This window comes from Chiloscyllium plagiosum, unplaced genomic scaffold (genome assembly GCF_037043375.1).
Source record: "Chiloscyllium plagiosum isolate Xiang-an unplaced genomic scaffold, Cpla_swu_hap1 HiC_scaffold_6, whole genome shotgun sequence".
In the NCBI taxonomy this organism is placed as follows: Eukaryota; Metazoa; Chordata; class Chondrichthyes; order Orectolobiformes; family Hemiscylliidae; genus Chiloscyllium; species Chiloscyllium plagiosum.
The window spans coordinates 14,064,276-14,080,026 of record NW_028270144.1 but is presented as its reverse complement, the minus strand read 5'-3'; the positions used below and the strand labels follow the sequence as shown (position 1 = coordinate 14,080,026).

Genomic DNA, 15,751 nt, shown 5'->3' with positions numbered 1-15,751 from the left:
AAAGCTGTGTCATCTGGTATTCTGATGAAGTTCACAGCCAAACCCCAGGGCTACTCAGACCTCTGCATTTAAGGAGAAAGTGAGGACTGCAGATGCTGGAGACTCAGAGTCAAAAATTGTGGTGCTGGAAAAACACAGCAGGTCAGGCAGCATCCGAGGAGCAGGAGAGTCACTGTTTTGGGCATAAGCCTTTCATCAGGAATGACTATGTTCAAGTACAGGTTGCTAAAATTGTGTGGGTCAGGTGCCCAGATCAAACTTGCCTGATTTCAGGCTGCCTTGTTTTCAACATATTGTCTAGCTATCACCATTGTTAACAGCTAACCCGAGAATACAACTTTTTTAAAAAAGGTTTTGTGATTTACACATGAAAGAAGTGAAACTATCACGGTACTCTAACAGATGAAAGGCTTAACATGCAATCAATTTTTCAATGTATAATTTCAGTTACATCACACTGTAAATTTTTGCTATAAATTCTGTGTGTTAGGATTGAGCCCTCCACTACCACCTGATGAAGGAGCGATGCTCCGAAAGCTAGTGTGCTTCCAATTAAACCTGTTGTACTATAACCTGGTGTTGTGTGATTTTTAACTTTGTCTTATTGCAGTATTTTGTTTTTGGTGTGAAGTCAAATTGATTTTAATAAATCTTTATCTCAGTGAATAATCTTGACTATTAAGGTAAATTGCAAAATTGGCTTAGCACTCCATTGGACTAATTTGTTTAATATATCACTGACTTAACTATATAGATTATACAGATTTAATGAGGGTGCAGGACTGGCTATTAATAACTCCCTTTTTAAGGATAATGAATCATCAAGATTATCTGCTGTCCTCACCAGCCATTAACCCTCTCTTGCTGATGTGGATTTTATGATCAGCTCACACCAGTGAATATGTTGGTGGCAGAGTAAGGTACAGACCAGGCAGCATCATAACAGAGAATGGCAGGTACAACTCAGAGTGAAAAAACAGTTTAAGAAGAAAAATAGCAATACTTCAAAATGAAAGTTGTGGTCATACTAGTACACAAGTTTTAGTATTCAAGACATGTTAGTCCAGTCTGTGAATTCGAAATACCTTTGAAACATTTTCATAACTCAAATACAGAAAGGTGGGTTTTAGCACTTAGGAGTCCAGATGTGAGGATAGGTGCAAAAATGTATTTCACCATAAGATCGTTGAAGTGAATGTTTGTAAAATACTGCATTGTAGTTCAAACTGGGATTTTTTAGCTCTGTCAGTTGCAATGCATGACACAATTGTTTGACTGTGGAGTAGTTCAATCATACTGAAGATATCTCACCTGGGAATGATACATAGGATACAGTTCAACCGTGATTCAGTGGCATGATATCTGGGGTGCAGGCACTAAACTCTAATAAACTGAATAAACCTGTGTTCTATTGCCTGAAGACTGGAAAGTTTCAGGCTGCTCTGTTCAAATAGCTGTAAGAATTCATGAGGTTCACAGGGTCTTTCTTTTCCCTCTTCCCTGTAATGGAGAAATCCAAGACAATGGCACAAATCGTGCAGTTAAAGCTGAGCCTGTTAATAGTTTCCCAGGAACAATTCCTTCACACTAAATGTCTGTGAAAGCACAGAGCACTAAATGTCAACCAGCCATAGGTGAGAAGTAAGAAAGGGTTTATAGAGGATGGAGTGGGCAAAACTTACAAATCCTTTGAAACAGATGTAAGAGTTATTTCAAAAAACAAAAATCTATGGACGCTGGAAATCAGCAACAAAAACAGAAAGTGCTGGAGAACTTCAGTAGGTCTGGCAGCATCCGTGGAGAGAAAGCAAAATCGGTTTTGAGTTTGGTGACTCTTTTCTAAAAATCTGAGGTTCTGAGGATGGGTCAGAGGATGTGAAATGTTAACACTGCCTTGCATGGTCACGCAGGAGAGATCACATCCAGAATAATACGCAGGCCAAGTGATTACATGTTTTGGGGAATTCTGTGCAAGATAGGAAGATGTGCTATTTGCTTCCTTTTCCTGGCTTATAGTTTGGAAGATCTTTCAACAGAATGAATCGAAGGCCAGAATCAGGGGCCCAGCATAAAAGACTGATCCCAGAAACAAAAGTGAAAAAAGAAATTGCTGGAGAAACTCAGCAGACCAGGCAGCATCTGTAGAGAGAAGTCAGAGCTAATGTTTCAGTCTAGTGACCCTTCTTCAGAATGGAAGAGTGATGAAACAGGTATACTGTAATTTCATTGGTTGGTGATAATTATTAATTTGACTTGATTATTGGTTACTTTAAGATTGAAGGTAGATAAGGGCAATATTAACATACTATAAACTAAAACTCCTGTACAAAATTTTAAAGCATCAAATTTAAGAATTAGGTAATTCAAATAGAGATTAGATTAGATTCCTTACAGTATGGAAACAGGCCCTTCAGCTCAACAAGTCCATACCAACCCTCCAAAGAATAACCCAACCAGACCCATTCCCCTACCCTGTATTTACCCGACTAATGCACCTACCACTATGGGCAATTTAGCACAGCCAATTCACCTGACCTACACATCTTTGAATTGTGAGAGGAAACCAGAGCGCACACTCACATGGAGAATGTGCAAACTCCACAGAGACAGTTGCTTGAGGCAGGAATTGAACCCAGGTGCCTGGTGCCAGTGCTAACTACTGAGCTACTGTGCCACCCTCAAACATTTGTGAGTCCTCCCCAGCAGTGAATTGAACCCAGGTCCCAGCATGGCAGGTGGGGATACTAACCACTACACTACGAATGACGTGACATGCTGGGCAGGAGATGTGCTGTAACTGTATGATGTGGGAGCTGGACACCCCCATTGTGACTCATTATGAATGTTATGACATATCGAATGTCACAGTGAATCTGCAGCAAGTGTTGGTTACTTGAGGAACTCTGGCTCAGAGTTGATGAGCTGGAATCTGAGCTTTAAACACTGAGACACATCAGGGAGAGGGAGGAGAGTTACCTGGATCTTGTGTTTCAGGAAACAATCGCACCACTTGGATTAACAAGCTTGAATTTGATTAGTAGTTAGGGAAGGGAGGTGTAATTGTGAGCTAGGTAGGTAGAGAGATCCAGGAGGTAGTGCCGAAGGAACCTCAGCCCTTGAGCTTGCCCAGCAGGTTTGTGATTCATGCTCCCTGTGTGGATGCGAGCGGGGGCTGTAAGAAGAATGAGTAACCTGACCATAGCACTGTGTTTCAGGGAGCCATTCAAGTCGGGGGCAGGGGAAGAGGGAGAAAAGAGAAATAGACCTGTAATTGGGGATAGTACAGCCAGGAGAATAGACACCATTCTCTGTGGCAAGGATCAAGTCCTGAAGGTTGTGTTGCCTGCATAGTACCTGGGCTCAGGGTATCTTATCTTGGCTGCAGAGGAACTTGGAGTGGGTAGGGAAAGATCCAGTTGTCATTTTTGACATAGATACCAATGATGTAGGTAGAATTAGGAAAGATGTTCTGCTGTGGAAATATGAGCAGCTAGTGGCTACAAAAAAAAGCAGAACCAAAATGGTAATAATCTCCAGATTACTAACTGAGCCATAAGCAAATTGGCACAGGGTCAAAAAGACTAAAGAGGCAAATATGTGGCTCAAAATTTGGTGTGAGAGAAATGGGTTTGAATTCAAAAACTCTTTAATCGTGTTGACTCTGTGCCAATTTGTGGGAATCTTTTGCTCAAGATCACCCAAACTGGAGAGGAAGCATCTACAAAGCTGCTAACCACTTCTGAAAGGCCCAGGAGAAGGCCAAGTGTAAACAGCGGAAAAGGGTGTGTGGAAACCTGAACTTTAGCAGACACTACCTTTTCCAGCTATAGCAGGGCGGGTGGCCTGAGCTTTAGATTGTTTAGCCACCTCAGGACCAACAAAACTAGAAAGTCATCCTGGATCCCGAGGGACTGCCTTAGATGAAGACAGAATAGTGCATACTAAATACTGCAATCAGCATACTGTACTGAATTAAACAATCTCACAATTAACAGATTAAATGATTGTGTAGAGTAGGGATTGGGAAAGCTCTTTAGATAGAGGGAGCTGAATGTGGCACTTGTAGCTAAAGGGATCAAGGGGTATGGAGAGAAAGCTGGATTGGCATACCGAGATTGCATGACCAGCCACGATCATATTGAATGGTGGTGCAGGCTTGAAGGGCCGAATGGCCTACTCCTGCTCCTATGTTTCTATGATTCTATGTAGACACAGGAGTGTCGAAGATAACAAAGTGGCAGAACAGGCTCAATGGATGAAATAGACTTCTGTTCCTCTGTTCTTATTTCTCACTATTGCTTTCTCTCAACTTCTGCCAATATAAATCTATTGGGAGGTTTAAACTCCATTAGAACAACCCATTTATTTTCATTTCAATGGTGTTTCTCAAAATTCCTTGCTAGCCTGTGAGTATGCATAACTTAAGTTGGAGGGACTATGGGCTCCTTCAAAGCCAGTGTAATCTGGAACAGAGAGCTAGCATTGTATCAGACTGAGTAAAGCACTTGATTTATCTTTCCTACTGCATGAGAGCCATTAATTCAGAACAGGAATAAGCAAGTTGGAGGCATCATCTCATCTCAAACTCTATGCCTTACACATGAATCTAATAGAATGAAAATTTGATCTTTCAGCTCCAGATTTATGGATCGCTTAAGCACTTTTCCAAGTTCACATTTACTGTATTACAAATTTCATTTTGATTTATGTTCTCTACACTAGTAGACTGGTAATATATTGTTAATTCTTGACTGATTGGTTCATAGGAGAAAGTGAGGACTGCAGATGCTGGAGATCAGAGCTGAAAATGTGTTGCTGGAAAAGCGCAGCAGGTCAGGCAGCATCCAAGGAACAGGAGAATCGAGGTTTCAGGCATAAGCCCTTCTTCCGAAACGTCGATTCTCCTGTTCCTTGGATGCTGCCTGACCTGCTGCGCTTTTCCAGCAACACATTTTCAGCTCTGATTGGTTCATAGAACTGGAAAGTACAAACCAGTGACTTTAGCAACATTTCTAACAGTCGTATAATTAAAAATAAACATTGGCTAATTTATGAATGATTCACAACAAAATGCCTGCTCTTGTCAGGAAATGTTGGCCATGCTGGCCAACTGACCTTTGGAGAAAATCAAAAGCAACCTAGATTTCTTGACTGTAGAGGAGAAAACAGCTTGGAAGTGACACCAATAAAATAAAACAAAGAACTGTGGTTTCTAAAAATCTGAAACAGAAACATCAACATGCTGGAGAAACTCAGCATGTAGAGAGGAAAATCAAATCAATGTTTCAAGACTAGTGACCATTTGATTTTTAACTCTGTTTTTTCTCTCTACAGATGCTGCCAGGCCTGCTGAGTTTCTCCAGGACTTTCTGTTCTTGTTGGAGACGATAGTATCACTCTGAACTGGAGTTCGACATTATGGTTCACAAGATTAGTGCTGCCATTTCTAAGTTTTACCAGTTTTTCTTCAGGGAGGCTTTACTACTGTCTATTAGCATTTGTCTATTCTCATTAGGGATTAGAAGGATAAGAGAGGGCCTTAGTGAGGTATGACATGACTAAGGGGATTGACTAAGTGGATGTAGAGTCATAGAGTCATAGAGATGTACAGCACGGAAACAGACCCTTCAGACCAACTTGTCCATGCTGACCAGATATCCCAACCCAATCTAGTCCCACCTGCCAGCACCCGGCCCATTTCCTTCCAAACCCTTCCTCTTCATATACCCATCCAGATGCTTTTTAAATGTTGCAATGGAACAGATGATTCACCTTGTCGGGGGTGGGGGGGGAGGAATCTACAATGAGGAGGCATACTTTTAGGTTAAACGCTGGAAAATTTAAAATGGATGAGGACGAATTACTTCCGTCCGAGCCTTTGAATTTGTGGGACTCAGTTTGGTGAAATTGAGCGTGAAAGGAAGTACGGAAGACACTGAAATACTGAAGTAATTTAACGAGGAGATAGACAGACTTTTAATTAGTGATGGGTTAAAGGGTTTTGGAGAGCAAGCAGGAAAGTGGAGTTGAGGCCAAGATGAGATCAGCCATGACCATAAGAAATGGCAGAGCAGGCTTGAGAGGCTGAGTTATCTACTCCTGCTGCTAGTTCTTATGTTCTTTTTGAGGAATCTAAAACTAGGGGACACAGTTTAAGGCTATGCAGCACCTACTTTAAGATAAACAGGGAGAGATCTTTTTCCTTTAGAAGGACATTGGTATGTGGAATTCTCTTCTTCCAGAAAACAGTGAAGAATGGTGCAAAAACTTCACAGAGGTCGGTATCTTCTCACCAATCACCTTTTAGTTACACGCGTACAGTACATGGACCCTGACCAGCTGGTTCATAACCAGCCCCTAGACTGAGGAGAATCCCTGAGAATCTTTTTGTATCTGAACCCAGGATCTCCCTGAATGGCCCAGGTTAACAGCCCCAATCGGGGAACGCATACTCATTAGGACAATCTCATTCCAATCACTACTGATAGATAATTGTATTCATTTACTTATGAGGGAGATAGACAGAGAAGGGTCAAATGTAGGGTCAAGTGAAGGCAAAGTGACCTGATATTGTTTTATCACGAGGCTTGAGCTTGTTTCAAGTCATACTGTTCGAGGATAAGGCAAAGTCATTGCTATGCTCAGGCATAGATTTCTAGATGATGTTATTTACATGGTAGTCATAGGCAGACCAAGTTCTGATCTTAGTCAAAAAGGGTGGCGCTGGAAAAGCACAGCAGTTCAGGCAGCATCCAAGAGCAAGAGAGTCAACATTTCAGGCATAAGGTCTTCAGAAGGGCTTATGACCGAAACGTTGACTCTCCTGTTCCTTGGATGCTGCCTGACCTGCTGTGCTTTTCCAGCATGACATGCTTTGACTCTGACTCTCCAGCATCTGCAGCCCCCACTTTTTCTCAGGTTTTGATTCTGCATAAGGACAACTCTATATTTTTCATCTGTTCATGTCCATGTGCTATTAGGACTCTTGTTTATTCTTGAGTTTTCTAACCCCATCCATACTGTGCTGTCTATGTTCAGTGACGTGTAGCTTTGTAAGATTGCTTCGGGGTTCCTTATACAACAGAGGTGACAACCACTTCGGACATGATGATACAAAATGGTGAAGCAGACCTGAAGGGCCGAATGGCCTATTCCTGTTCTAAGTCTTTGTTTCCAAGATCCTCTATTCCCAATAGTCAAAAAAGGATATGTGTCCATGAATAGAGGGAGATGTGATAAGTGTCATTGGGATAGAGTCAATTGTGGCAATACACTCAAAGCTAAATTAAGGACTGACGTTGAATGACAAAGGAATCAAAGTTTATGAGGGTTGGCAGGATAGCAGAACTAAGACCACAATCAGCTTGGCCACAATGTTATTGACTGGAGGAACAGGTCTTAGAGGCCAGATGACCTACCCCTGCTCCTATTCCTCACTCTTGTCTAAGATGTGTCCCTGTATGGTTGGGAGTTGACTAGAAGGAAGTGTCTCTGGTGATTCAGTAGAGACAATTAATGCCTGCCCCAGAACCCTCGATTCCATTGTCAGTCTAATGTCTTGCCTTTAACTCAGCCTTAAATATATTCCCACTATTGACTCTCCCCCAAAGACAGATACACTTTCTCACTTTAACTACCTCTCTCTATTCATGGACATATTTCTTCCTTTGACTGTTGGGAAAAGAGGATCTGAGAAACAAAGGGTTTAAGAAGTCCCTCAATAGATTCAGTAGAGAGAATTAAGGGAGGGAGGGAGTGCTGTAATTAATGCATACGTTCTGCTATAGCCCTGCTTTCCACAGCAGTGTACTAATCATCAATGTGCTGGACAGTCAGTCATTCTCGGATCCTGAAGTACTAAATATTATATTCATTATTACATTCATTATAACCAAACATTTCTGCCACTAATGATGAATTGCATGGGTGTGTTGTCAGGAAGAAGTAATAATCCTGAGCTACTTGTCAAAAAGTTAATTATAACAGGGCGAAATTGCAAATTTAAGAAACAAAATGATGAAACAGCAAATGGAGGTTTTTTATTTCATTTGTAGTCTGGCTCCTTTGGGCAGACGTGAGGGAGGAGTTTGACAACCTCCCTTGTGCCAGTTATGGAGCTTCAGTCTATAAAACCAACCTGAGTCATTGCCACTTTGGCTCTGGCATCCTCATGACACTGGAGTTGGTTCCAAGGGCGCACCCTCTGGCTGCCTGCCCAATAGTACAACAGTTCACAGCTGTCTGGAGAGTTCCATTTTCTGCCTGGAGTCCTACAGTTAAATTTTAATGCTGGACTCATATTCTACTGGGAATACTGATGGAATGTTCCATCAATTAGCCAAACTTCCAACTTCCACGCCTGCAGCAACTCTATCCCAGATCTCTGACAATTAAAAATACTGGAAGCCAAAGAAGATTCACCCGGGACTTAATAAATGACCTTCATTGTATGTTTCAAGAGGATAATATCCAGAGATTATACTACTGGCAGGAATCCTTAGCTGCCAGACAAACATATCAGGAACATGTCATCCAAAATTGTCCATTCATTTAAGTGAACTTGTGGTTTCCCTGTACTCTTTGCCAATGAATAAAGTTAATCACCAGCAGCATAAATTGACGATATCTGCTACGTAAGGGAGTGCTTCCTCCCTTGTGCTTCTTGTCTGCCTTCCTCAAACTCTTAAAACTTTGTTCTCCTGGCCTTGTACCATTAGCTAACAGGAAGATTGTTTTCCTTGTTTGTCTTATTAATTTTTTCATAATCTAGTAATGCTCTATCAAATCTCCTGTGAATGCCCTTTACTCAACCCCCAACATCACCAGCCTAACCTGTGCTAAATGTTATTCATCCCTGAACCATTCTGGCAAGTCTCTCATCCTTCCTAAAATCCGGTGTCCAGAGTTGGATGCAACTCTATTTGTGGTTCAGCCAGAGCTTTATAAAGATTTAGCTTTTCTCTCCTTTACTTTTATACTCAAATCATCAATTTATGAAGTTTAAAGATCCTAAATGTTACTCACTCAATATGTCCTGCCATTCTCACAGATCTAAGCATAGCATTCCCAGGTCCCTCTGTACCTCATATTCTTTATTGCCTCTGTATTGCCTCTCCCTATTCTTTCTGCTAAACTGCATCACCTCATACTTCTCTGTATTAATTCCATGTGCCAGTTGTCTGCCTACTCTTCTACTCCATTCATGTCCTGCTGCAGTCTATTGACATCATCCTGTTTGTGAAACATTACTGTCTTCCATCCTGCATACTGAGAAACAATCTGAGGATGATACACTGTTTTCTGTCCTAAGCCAATTTGTTATCCAATTTGTTATTGACTTTCCCATACCATGAGTCTTATTATAACCAGCCCTCTATGTGACACTTTGTTAAACACTTCCTTAAAATCCATATTTACAATATTCATGCTATCCATTAATAAACCTTCTGTTACTTTATCTGGGATACAGACACCCTTGCACAACAGTTTAGCGGATAATCAAAATAAACCATGGACCTGTGCAGTCTCTTTCTTCAGTCTACACTACTCTCTGATCCTCATGAGCATTTAAGGGGAGGAAATGACTTAGTGTTATTATTGCTAGTCATCTAATCCAAGTGATGTTCTGGGGCCTGGGTTTGAATCCTGCCAGGGCTGATGGTAGAATTTGAATTCAATAAATTTCTGGAATTAAGAGTCTAATGATGACCATAAATCCATTGTTGATTGTCAGGAAATGCCCCATCAGGTTCACTAATAACCTTTAGGGAAGGTAACTGGCATCCTTACCTGGTCTTGCTCACATGTGACTCCAGACCCACAGCAATGTGGTTGACTCCTAACTGCCCTCTGGGCAATTAGGGATCGGTAATAAATGCTGGCCTAAGCAGCGAGGGCATTGCTGGTTAATGAATAAAAACAAACTTGCCTACACTTAAACAATGGAAATTGTGAATTTTGTATGGAGCAACTCTAGTCATTTCAGAGAGATGTTCTAAAATGCTAAAGTGTAAATTCTTCCACTGCATCTTTCAGTCTTCCGTTCTCCCTTCCTCTTTTCCTTCTTTCTTCTTTGCTTTCTTTCCCACCTTGCACTATCCATAAGATAGTGCAAGGTGGGAACCTAATTGAACTGCACCTGAAATGTCAGAAGTGGAAACAGTTTCCAAGTTGTCCAGTTTGATTTAACTAGGATGTCTCCACTCTGAAATGAAGCAATAGGCAATTGAAATGGTTGAAGCCTTTCAATATACAGAAAGTTTTCCCAAATTTGAGCTTGAAAACTATTGATGCATGTCAGGAGTTCAAGCTGCTAATCTTTGCACCTGAAGTTCTGTCATCTATTTCTCGTGCATGAAGCTCATTAATGACAATATGAATTTGTATATCTGGGAATGGGTATTCTTACCAAGCTTAACAGCGGTTTGTTCTGTAATTGGTCTGCAGGAACTAAGGATGTGCAATCTATGAAATGGAAATAATTACGTGATTCCATTTAATTTGCTAAACTATGTGCAAAGAAGAGTTAACTTAAACTGACTTTGTTACTGAACTTCAAACAATAACTAATCTGATCCATGTGAGAACAGAGGTAACATAAGCATTAGGAAACAAGGGGAAAAAGTGGCAGGAACACAAGGGAGTGTGCTCACTGGAGAGTCATTTTTTCAGAGTTTATTTCTGATATATTTAGTTACTCTAATGAATGGAAGCATGGCAGGGTTCCTCAGCTTGGTCGAGTGCCCATCCTTTGAAGTGTGGACGCTACAGGATATTTTTTGTGTGTTGGTTAGGTACTTCTGAGCGAAACCGTGTTAAGATAATGGTGGGCAGACTCTCGGCTGCTGATTGGAGAGATGTCAAGACCTGTGTATCACCTCTTTTTGTGAAGTCTTGCCAGAACTCGTACCACTCAGACATTTAACAGGTCAGCTTCAGGATCAAGGAGCATTGTGAGTGTGTGGTGGCAGTGAAAGTATTGCCCTCTAAAAACTGCTGACCAATCAGAAGGCACCACCTCTTCTGTACTCAACTGCGCCACTGGAAAAGCAGTGGCTTTTGCTGGTATGACATGGACCTGCAACCAAGACAATGAGTGATAACGGGGGGGGGGGGGGGAGGGGAGTGGTGGGGAAGGGTCTCAGCTGAAACAGCTGCTTGCACCTGTCCCCTCCATGCCCCCTTCCCTATCCCCTTTCCTGACACTGGGACCCTCAATCCACCCCCAAGTCTCTTTGAACAAGTGAGCTACATTTGCTTGACATGCTCCTCAAGTGGGGGGGGGTTAATGCCAGCAACAGTGGGATGTGGTGGCATTAACTACCCAACTAACAGAGGGGTGGCACCACCCACAGCTCGTTGCATCTTAGACTTAATCAAACTAGAAGTGAGAATGTGTCACAGTCTCATCTGCCCCTTTCCCACCACCAAACTCTCTAGAGGGCACAAAATTCCACCCCACATGTAAGCTTGTTGTCAGCTGGAGGAGCTGAAATTCCTGAATGTAGGAGCTCAAATACCAGCTGGTGCCAATGCATCCTCTAGGCTGATACTGGCATGGATTCCATGCTTCTGGATGTGGTGACTCTTCAGCTGAACACATTTGTAGAGACCAGAATGAGGGGACGTGGTTTAAAAATAAGAGGTCTACAATTTTCTGACTCTGACAAAAATACTTCACAGAACTAACCAAAATACACCTGCTTTATTTTAAAATGACAATAATATATTACACACTCTCACCACAAGCCATGCTTGATTCTTGATTGAAAAGAGAATCAAATGGCATTGGGGCTAGCAGGAAAATGGAGCTGAAATTACATTCAAATCCTATTGAGCACCAAAGCAAGCCCAAGTTCAAATACCTTACTCCTGATTCTAATTTGTGGGTTTGTACTTTGAAGAGTATTCAGAGTGAGAGAGAATGAGTGCTCATTAAGGAAGATCAGCGAGGTAGTGCAACAGTACCCTAAGCATGTTTCTTTAAATAGACTGTGAGTTCCTGTTGTTGTATTGAATGCTCCAGTTCATTTAGTTAACTGTGGATTTGAGAGACCAAACTATCCAACTTCAGAGTGTGGAAGCATCATGTTTCCCCACCACCATCATGTGCACCTGCGATAAATGTAATGCTTATCCAAGTATTTTGACTATCATGTATGGTATACACCTGAACTTTTGACATTAACTTTTGGTGGGACAGCAATGTGAGAAACTGTCCCTTTGAGCATTAAGGCATGTGCTGTCCAGCCTGTCAATTAACAAACTGATTGATCATGAATTTCTTGAGTGTATGGGTTCCTGATACTCCCTCTGTAGGGAAAAGAAAACATAGGACCATTCAGACTGACCCTGAAGTGTTACCTCTGTGAACATCTAGTAGAATTTCTGTGCTCATTGAATGTAAACAGTTTTGGACACTCTGGAGGCAGGAAGCATGTTTCCGCTGATGGGTGAGTCCCGAACCAGAGGACACAGTTTAAAAATAAGGGGTAGGCCATTTAGAACGGAATTGAGGAGAAATTTCTTCACCCAGAGAGTAGTGGGTGTGTGGAATGCTCTGCCCCAGAAGGCTGTGGAGGCCAAGTCTCTGGATACTTTCAAGAAAGAGTTGGATAGAGCTCTTAAGGATAGTGGAATCAAGGGTAATGGGGATAAGGCAGGAACAGGATACTGATTAAGGATGATCAGCCATGATCATAATGAATGGTGGTGCTAGCTCAAAGGCAGAATGGCCTATTCCTGCACCTATTGTCTATTGTTTTCCACGTGTATAACATACACACTTTAAAATAGTTGCCACCAACAGCTGCATTTAAATGGCAGATGTGACATATGGAAAACCAGCCTTTACGTAGCAGCCTTGTGCATCTGCCGTTAACTAGCAGACACAGTCTTGAAGTAATCTGCTCCTGTTAGTGTTATTTGCTTTGATCCTCAATGGTCTCAAAGTTTGGCGCAGGTTGGTGGATGTCGTTAAAAGCATAACAAAAATTGTCAGCACTTCAGTAAGCTTTTTAATGGTTAATTGAAAACTCCTGCATTTCCAACAAGGGATGGTACATACAGGAAGATTTTTATAACCTCACAGCCTGTGGTTATCAATTTATTAAATTCAGGAGATGTACAGTAAGACCATAAGACATAGGAGCGGAAATAAGGCCATTCGGCCCATCGAGTCCACTCCGCCATTCAATCATGGCTGATAGGCATTTCAACTCCCAGTAGTATCAGAACCTGCATGGCTGCAATTTCCAACCAAATGTCCCCTCCAAAATGCTGATTCCTATTGACAACACAGGATCTAAGATTCAATCCTTTTTCTTAACCACTGATTAGTGTACCCTCACTGCAGCAACACACCATCCCAGATCAGCCATGACTTCATTGAATGGAGGAGTAGACACAATGCGTAAATGGCCTAATTCCGGTTCGATGTCTTGTTTTATCAGAGCTCAGGACTGAGACTGTGGTGCTTGGAATAATGTTGGCCAGGTGGAGCTCATTGAATAGATGATCCCTGATTGGGTATGTTAACCTGGGCCAGTCAGGGAGGAGACTTACTCTACGGACTGGCTCTGAGCTGGCTGGTCAGAGTTCATATACTGTGCACATGTGAATAAAGGGTGATTTGGTGACAGGATACTGGCCTCTGTGCAACTATTTCAGAGACATACTCACCATCCAATCTTTCAGGTGTAAGGACTGATTTCATGGATAAAGAAGAACAAAGAAAATGTATAGCGCAGGAGCAGGCCCTTCGGCCCTCCAAGCCTGAGCCAATCCAAATCCACTGTCTAAACATATCGCCAAATTCCTAAGGATCTGTATCCCTTTGCTCCCCACCTACTCATGCATCTGTCCAGACACACCTTAAATGAATCTACCGTGCCTGCCTCTACTATCTCTGCCGGCAATGCGTTCCAGGCACCTACCACCCTCTGTGTAAAGTACTTTCCACATGTGTCCCCCTTAAACGTTTCATCTCTCACCTTGAATACGCGACCTCTCGTTATTGTATCCCTGGGAAAAAGCTTATCTCTATCCACCCTGTCTATACCCTTCATGCTTTTGTAGACAATTTAAAAACTTAGGACTGTGTTTTTTCCACATTTGAACTTCGATGAATAAGTAGAAAATCCCTGGAGCAAACCTGCTTCAGAATGTTTCTCAGGAGTTTGCCCATCTGGTGGACACTATCGTGGTGCAAATTCTATTTTATGGGCACTATACAAAAACACAATTCAGTCTGTCGAACCTCCATTGTAAAAAAATTTTGTTTCTGACCAAAAGAATGTTCAGATAATTCAACAGGATAAATGTGACACTTCAGATAGGATTAGTTTTATAAATCTGAATTTAAACCAACTTACCATCTTAAAACACAGCAGAAACAAACACTGGCTGCGAGGAAAATACATAATGCTGGTAGAACGGTTTTTGTAGGAAGCCCTGCAATAATAAATCACAATCACTTATTCCTTCATCCACAACACTTAATTTATTTGCTATAATTGATTGCTAGTTCCTTTTCTTGTAACACAGGTATTAAAAATTTCAATTACATCCTTTAGACAAGACACACAGAGCACCGCTTAAAGTGTTATCTTATCCATTGTCTGCTCAACCTATAAAGCATAAGAAACCACTCTGCCTGTGATTTTATCCCACAAACCAGCAGTTCTTAAGCTTATAATCTTCAAATGAAATTCCTGGACTCATTACAATAACTACTTCCCTCACAAGGAACACAAATGGAAATTAATATATTCTTGTATCTCCTGGAAAAGAAGGAAAACAACACAAAGCAAAAAGCTTTTTTGGTCCTGAATCAACTTTTGAACAAGGCCATAAATACAAGTCACCACTACCCATTACTCACATATCGGCCTGTGGTTCATATCATTTTCTACTCACACTACTATCATCAGGACAGGCTGATCTAAATGTTAAAACAGGAAACAATCAGCATTGGGCAGGTGTTGTAGCATTTCACATTAATATGGCAGGTTTTCTGGTTAGTCTCTAACATGTATTTTTACTAACTCACCCTATTCTGAAACTGAAATTGTCTGTGTTGCACTGAACTTGTTTTAGGTTTTAGATGGATTTGCAATGGCTCTGCTAAAACCATTGCCAAGCTGTGTGCAACAAGAATCCTCCCTCCATTTCCAATCTGTGTCAAAACTAATTCACCATGCCAGTCTGTATCAGGATAATTTATCCACTGCCAGTCACTATCAGGATAATTTATGCACTGCCAGTCTGTATAAGGTACCTCACTCACTGCTAGTCTGTATAAGGATAATATATCCATTGCCAGTGTGTATCAGGATACCTTACCCACTGCCAGTCACTAACAGGATACCTTACTCACTGCCAGTCTCTATCAGGATAATTTATCCATTGCCAGTCTGTATCAGGATAATTTATCTGCTGCTCATCAGTATAAAGTACCTTACCTACTGCCAGTCTCTATCAGGATACCTCATCCACTGGCAGTCTCTCTCAGGATAATTTATCCACTGCCACCCTCTATCAGGATAATTTATTCATTGGCAGTCTGTATCATGATACCTCACCCACTGCCAGTCTCTATCAGGATAATTTACCCACTGCGAGTCTGCATAAGGTACCTCACCCACTGCCAGTCTCTATCAGGATAATTTAGCCACTACCAGTCTGTATCAGGAACCTCACTCACCACCAATGGCAAAACAATAAAAGCCAAGGATACGAGTGCTCTTGAGCT

General features: G+C 41.6%; 1 protein-coding gene across 1 annotated transcript in view; it reads right to left on the bottom strand.

Moving 5' to 3' along the window:
* Positions 1–15,751, bottom strand: part of LOC122550454 (nectin-1-like) — a 57,819-nt gene that overhangs the window by 4,392 nt on the left and 37,676 nt on the right. The window contains exon 6 of the mRNA XM_043691196.2: positions 14,373–14,451. Within this exon, the coding sequence (XP_043547131.2) occupies positions 14,373–14,451 (79 nt within the window). The remainder of the gene's footprint in view (positions 1–14,372; positions 14,452–15,751) is intronic.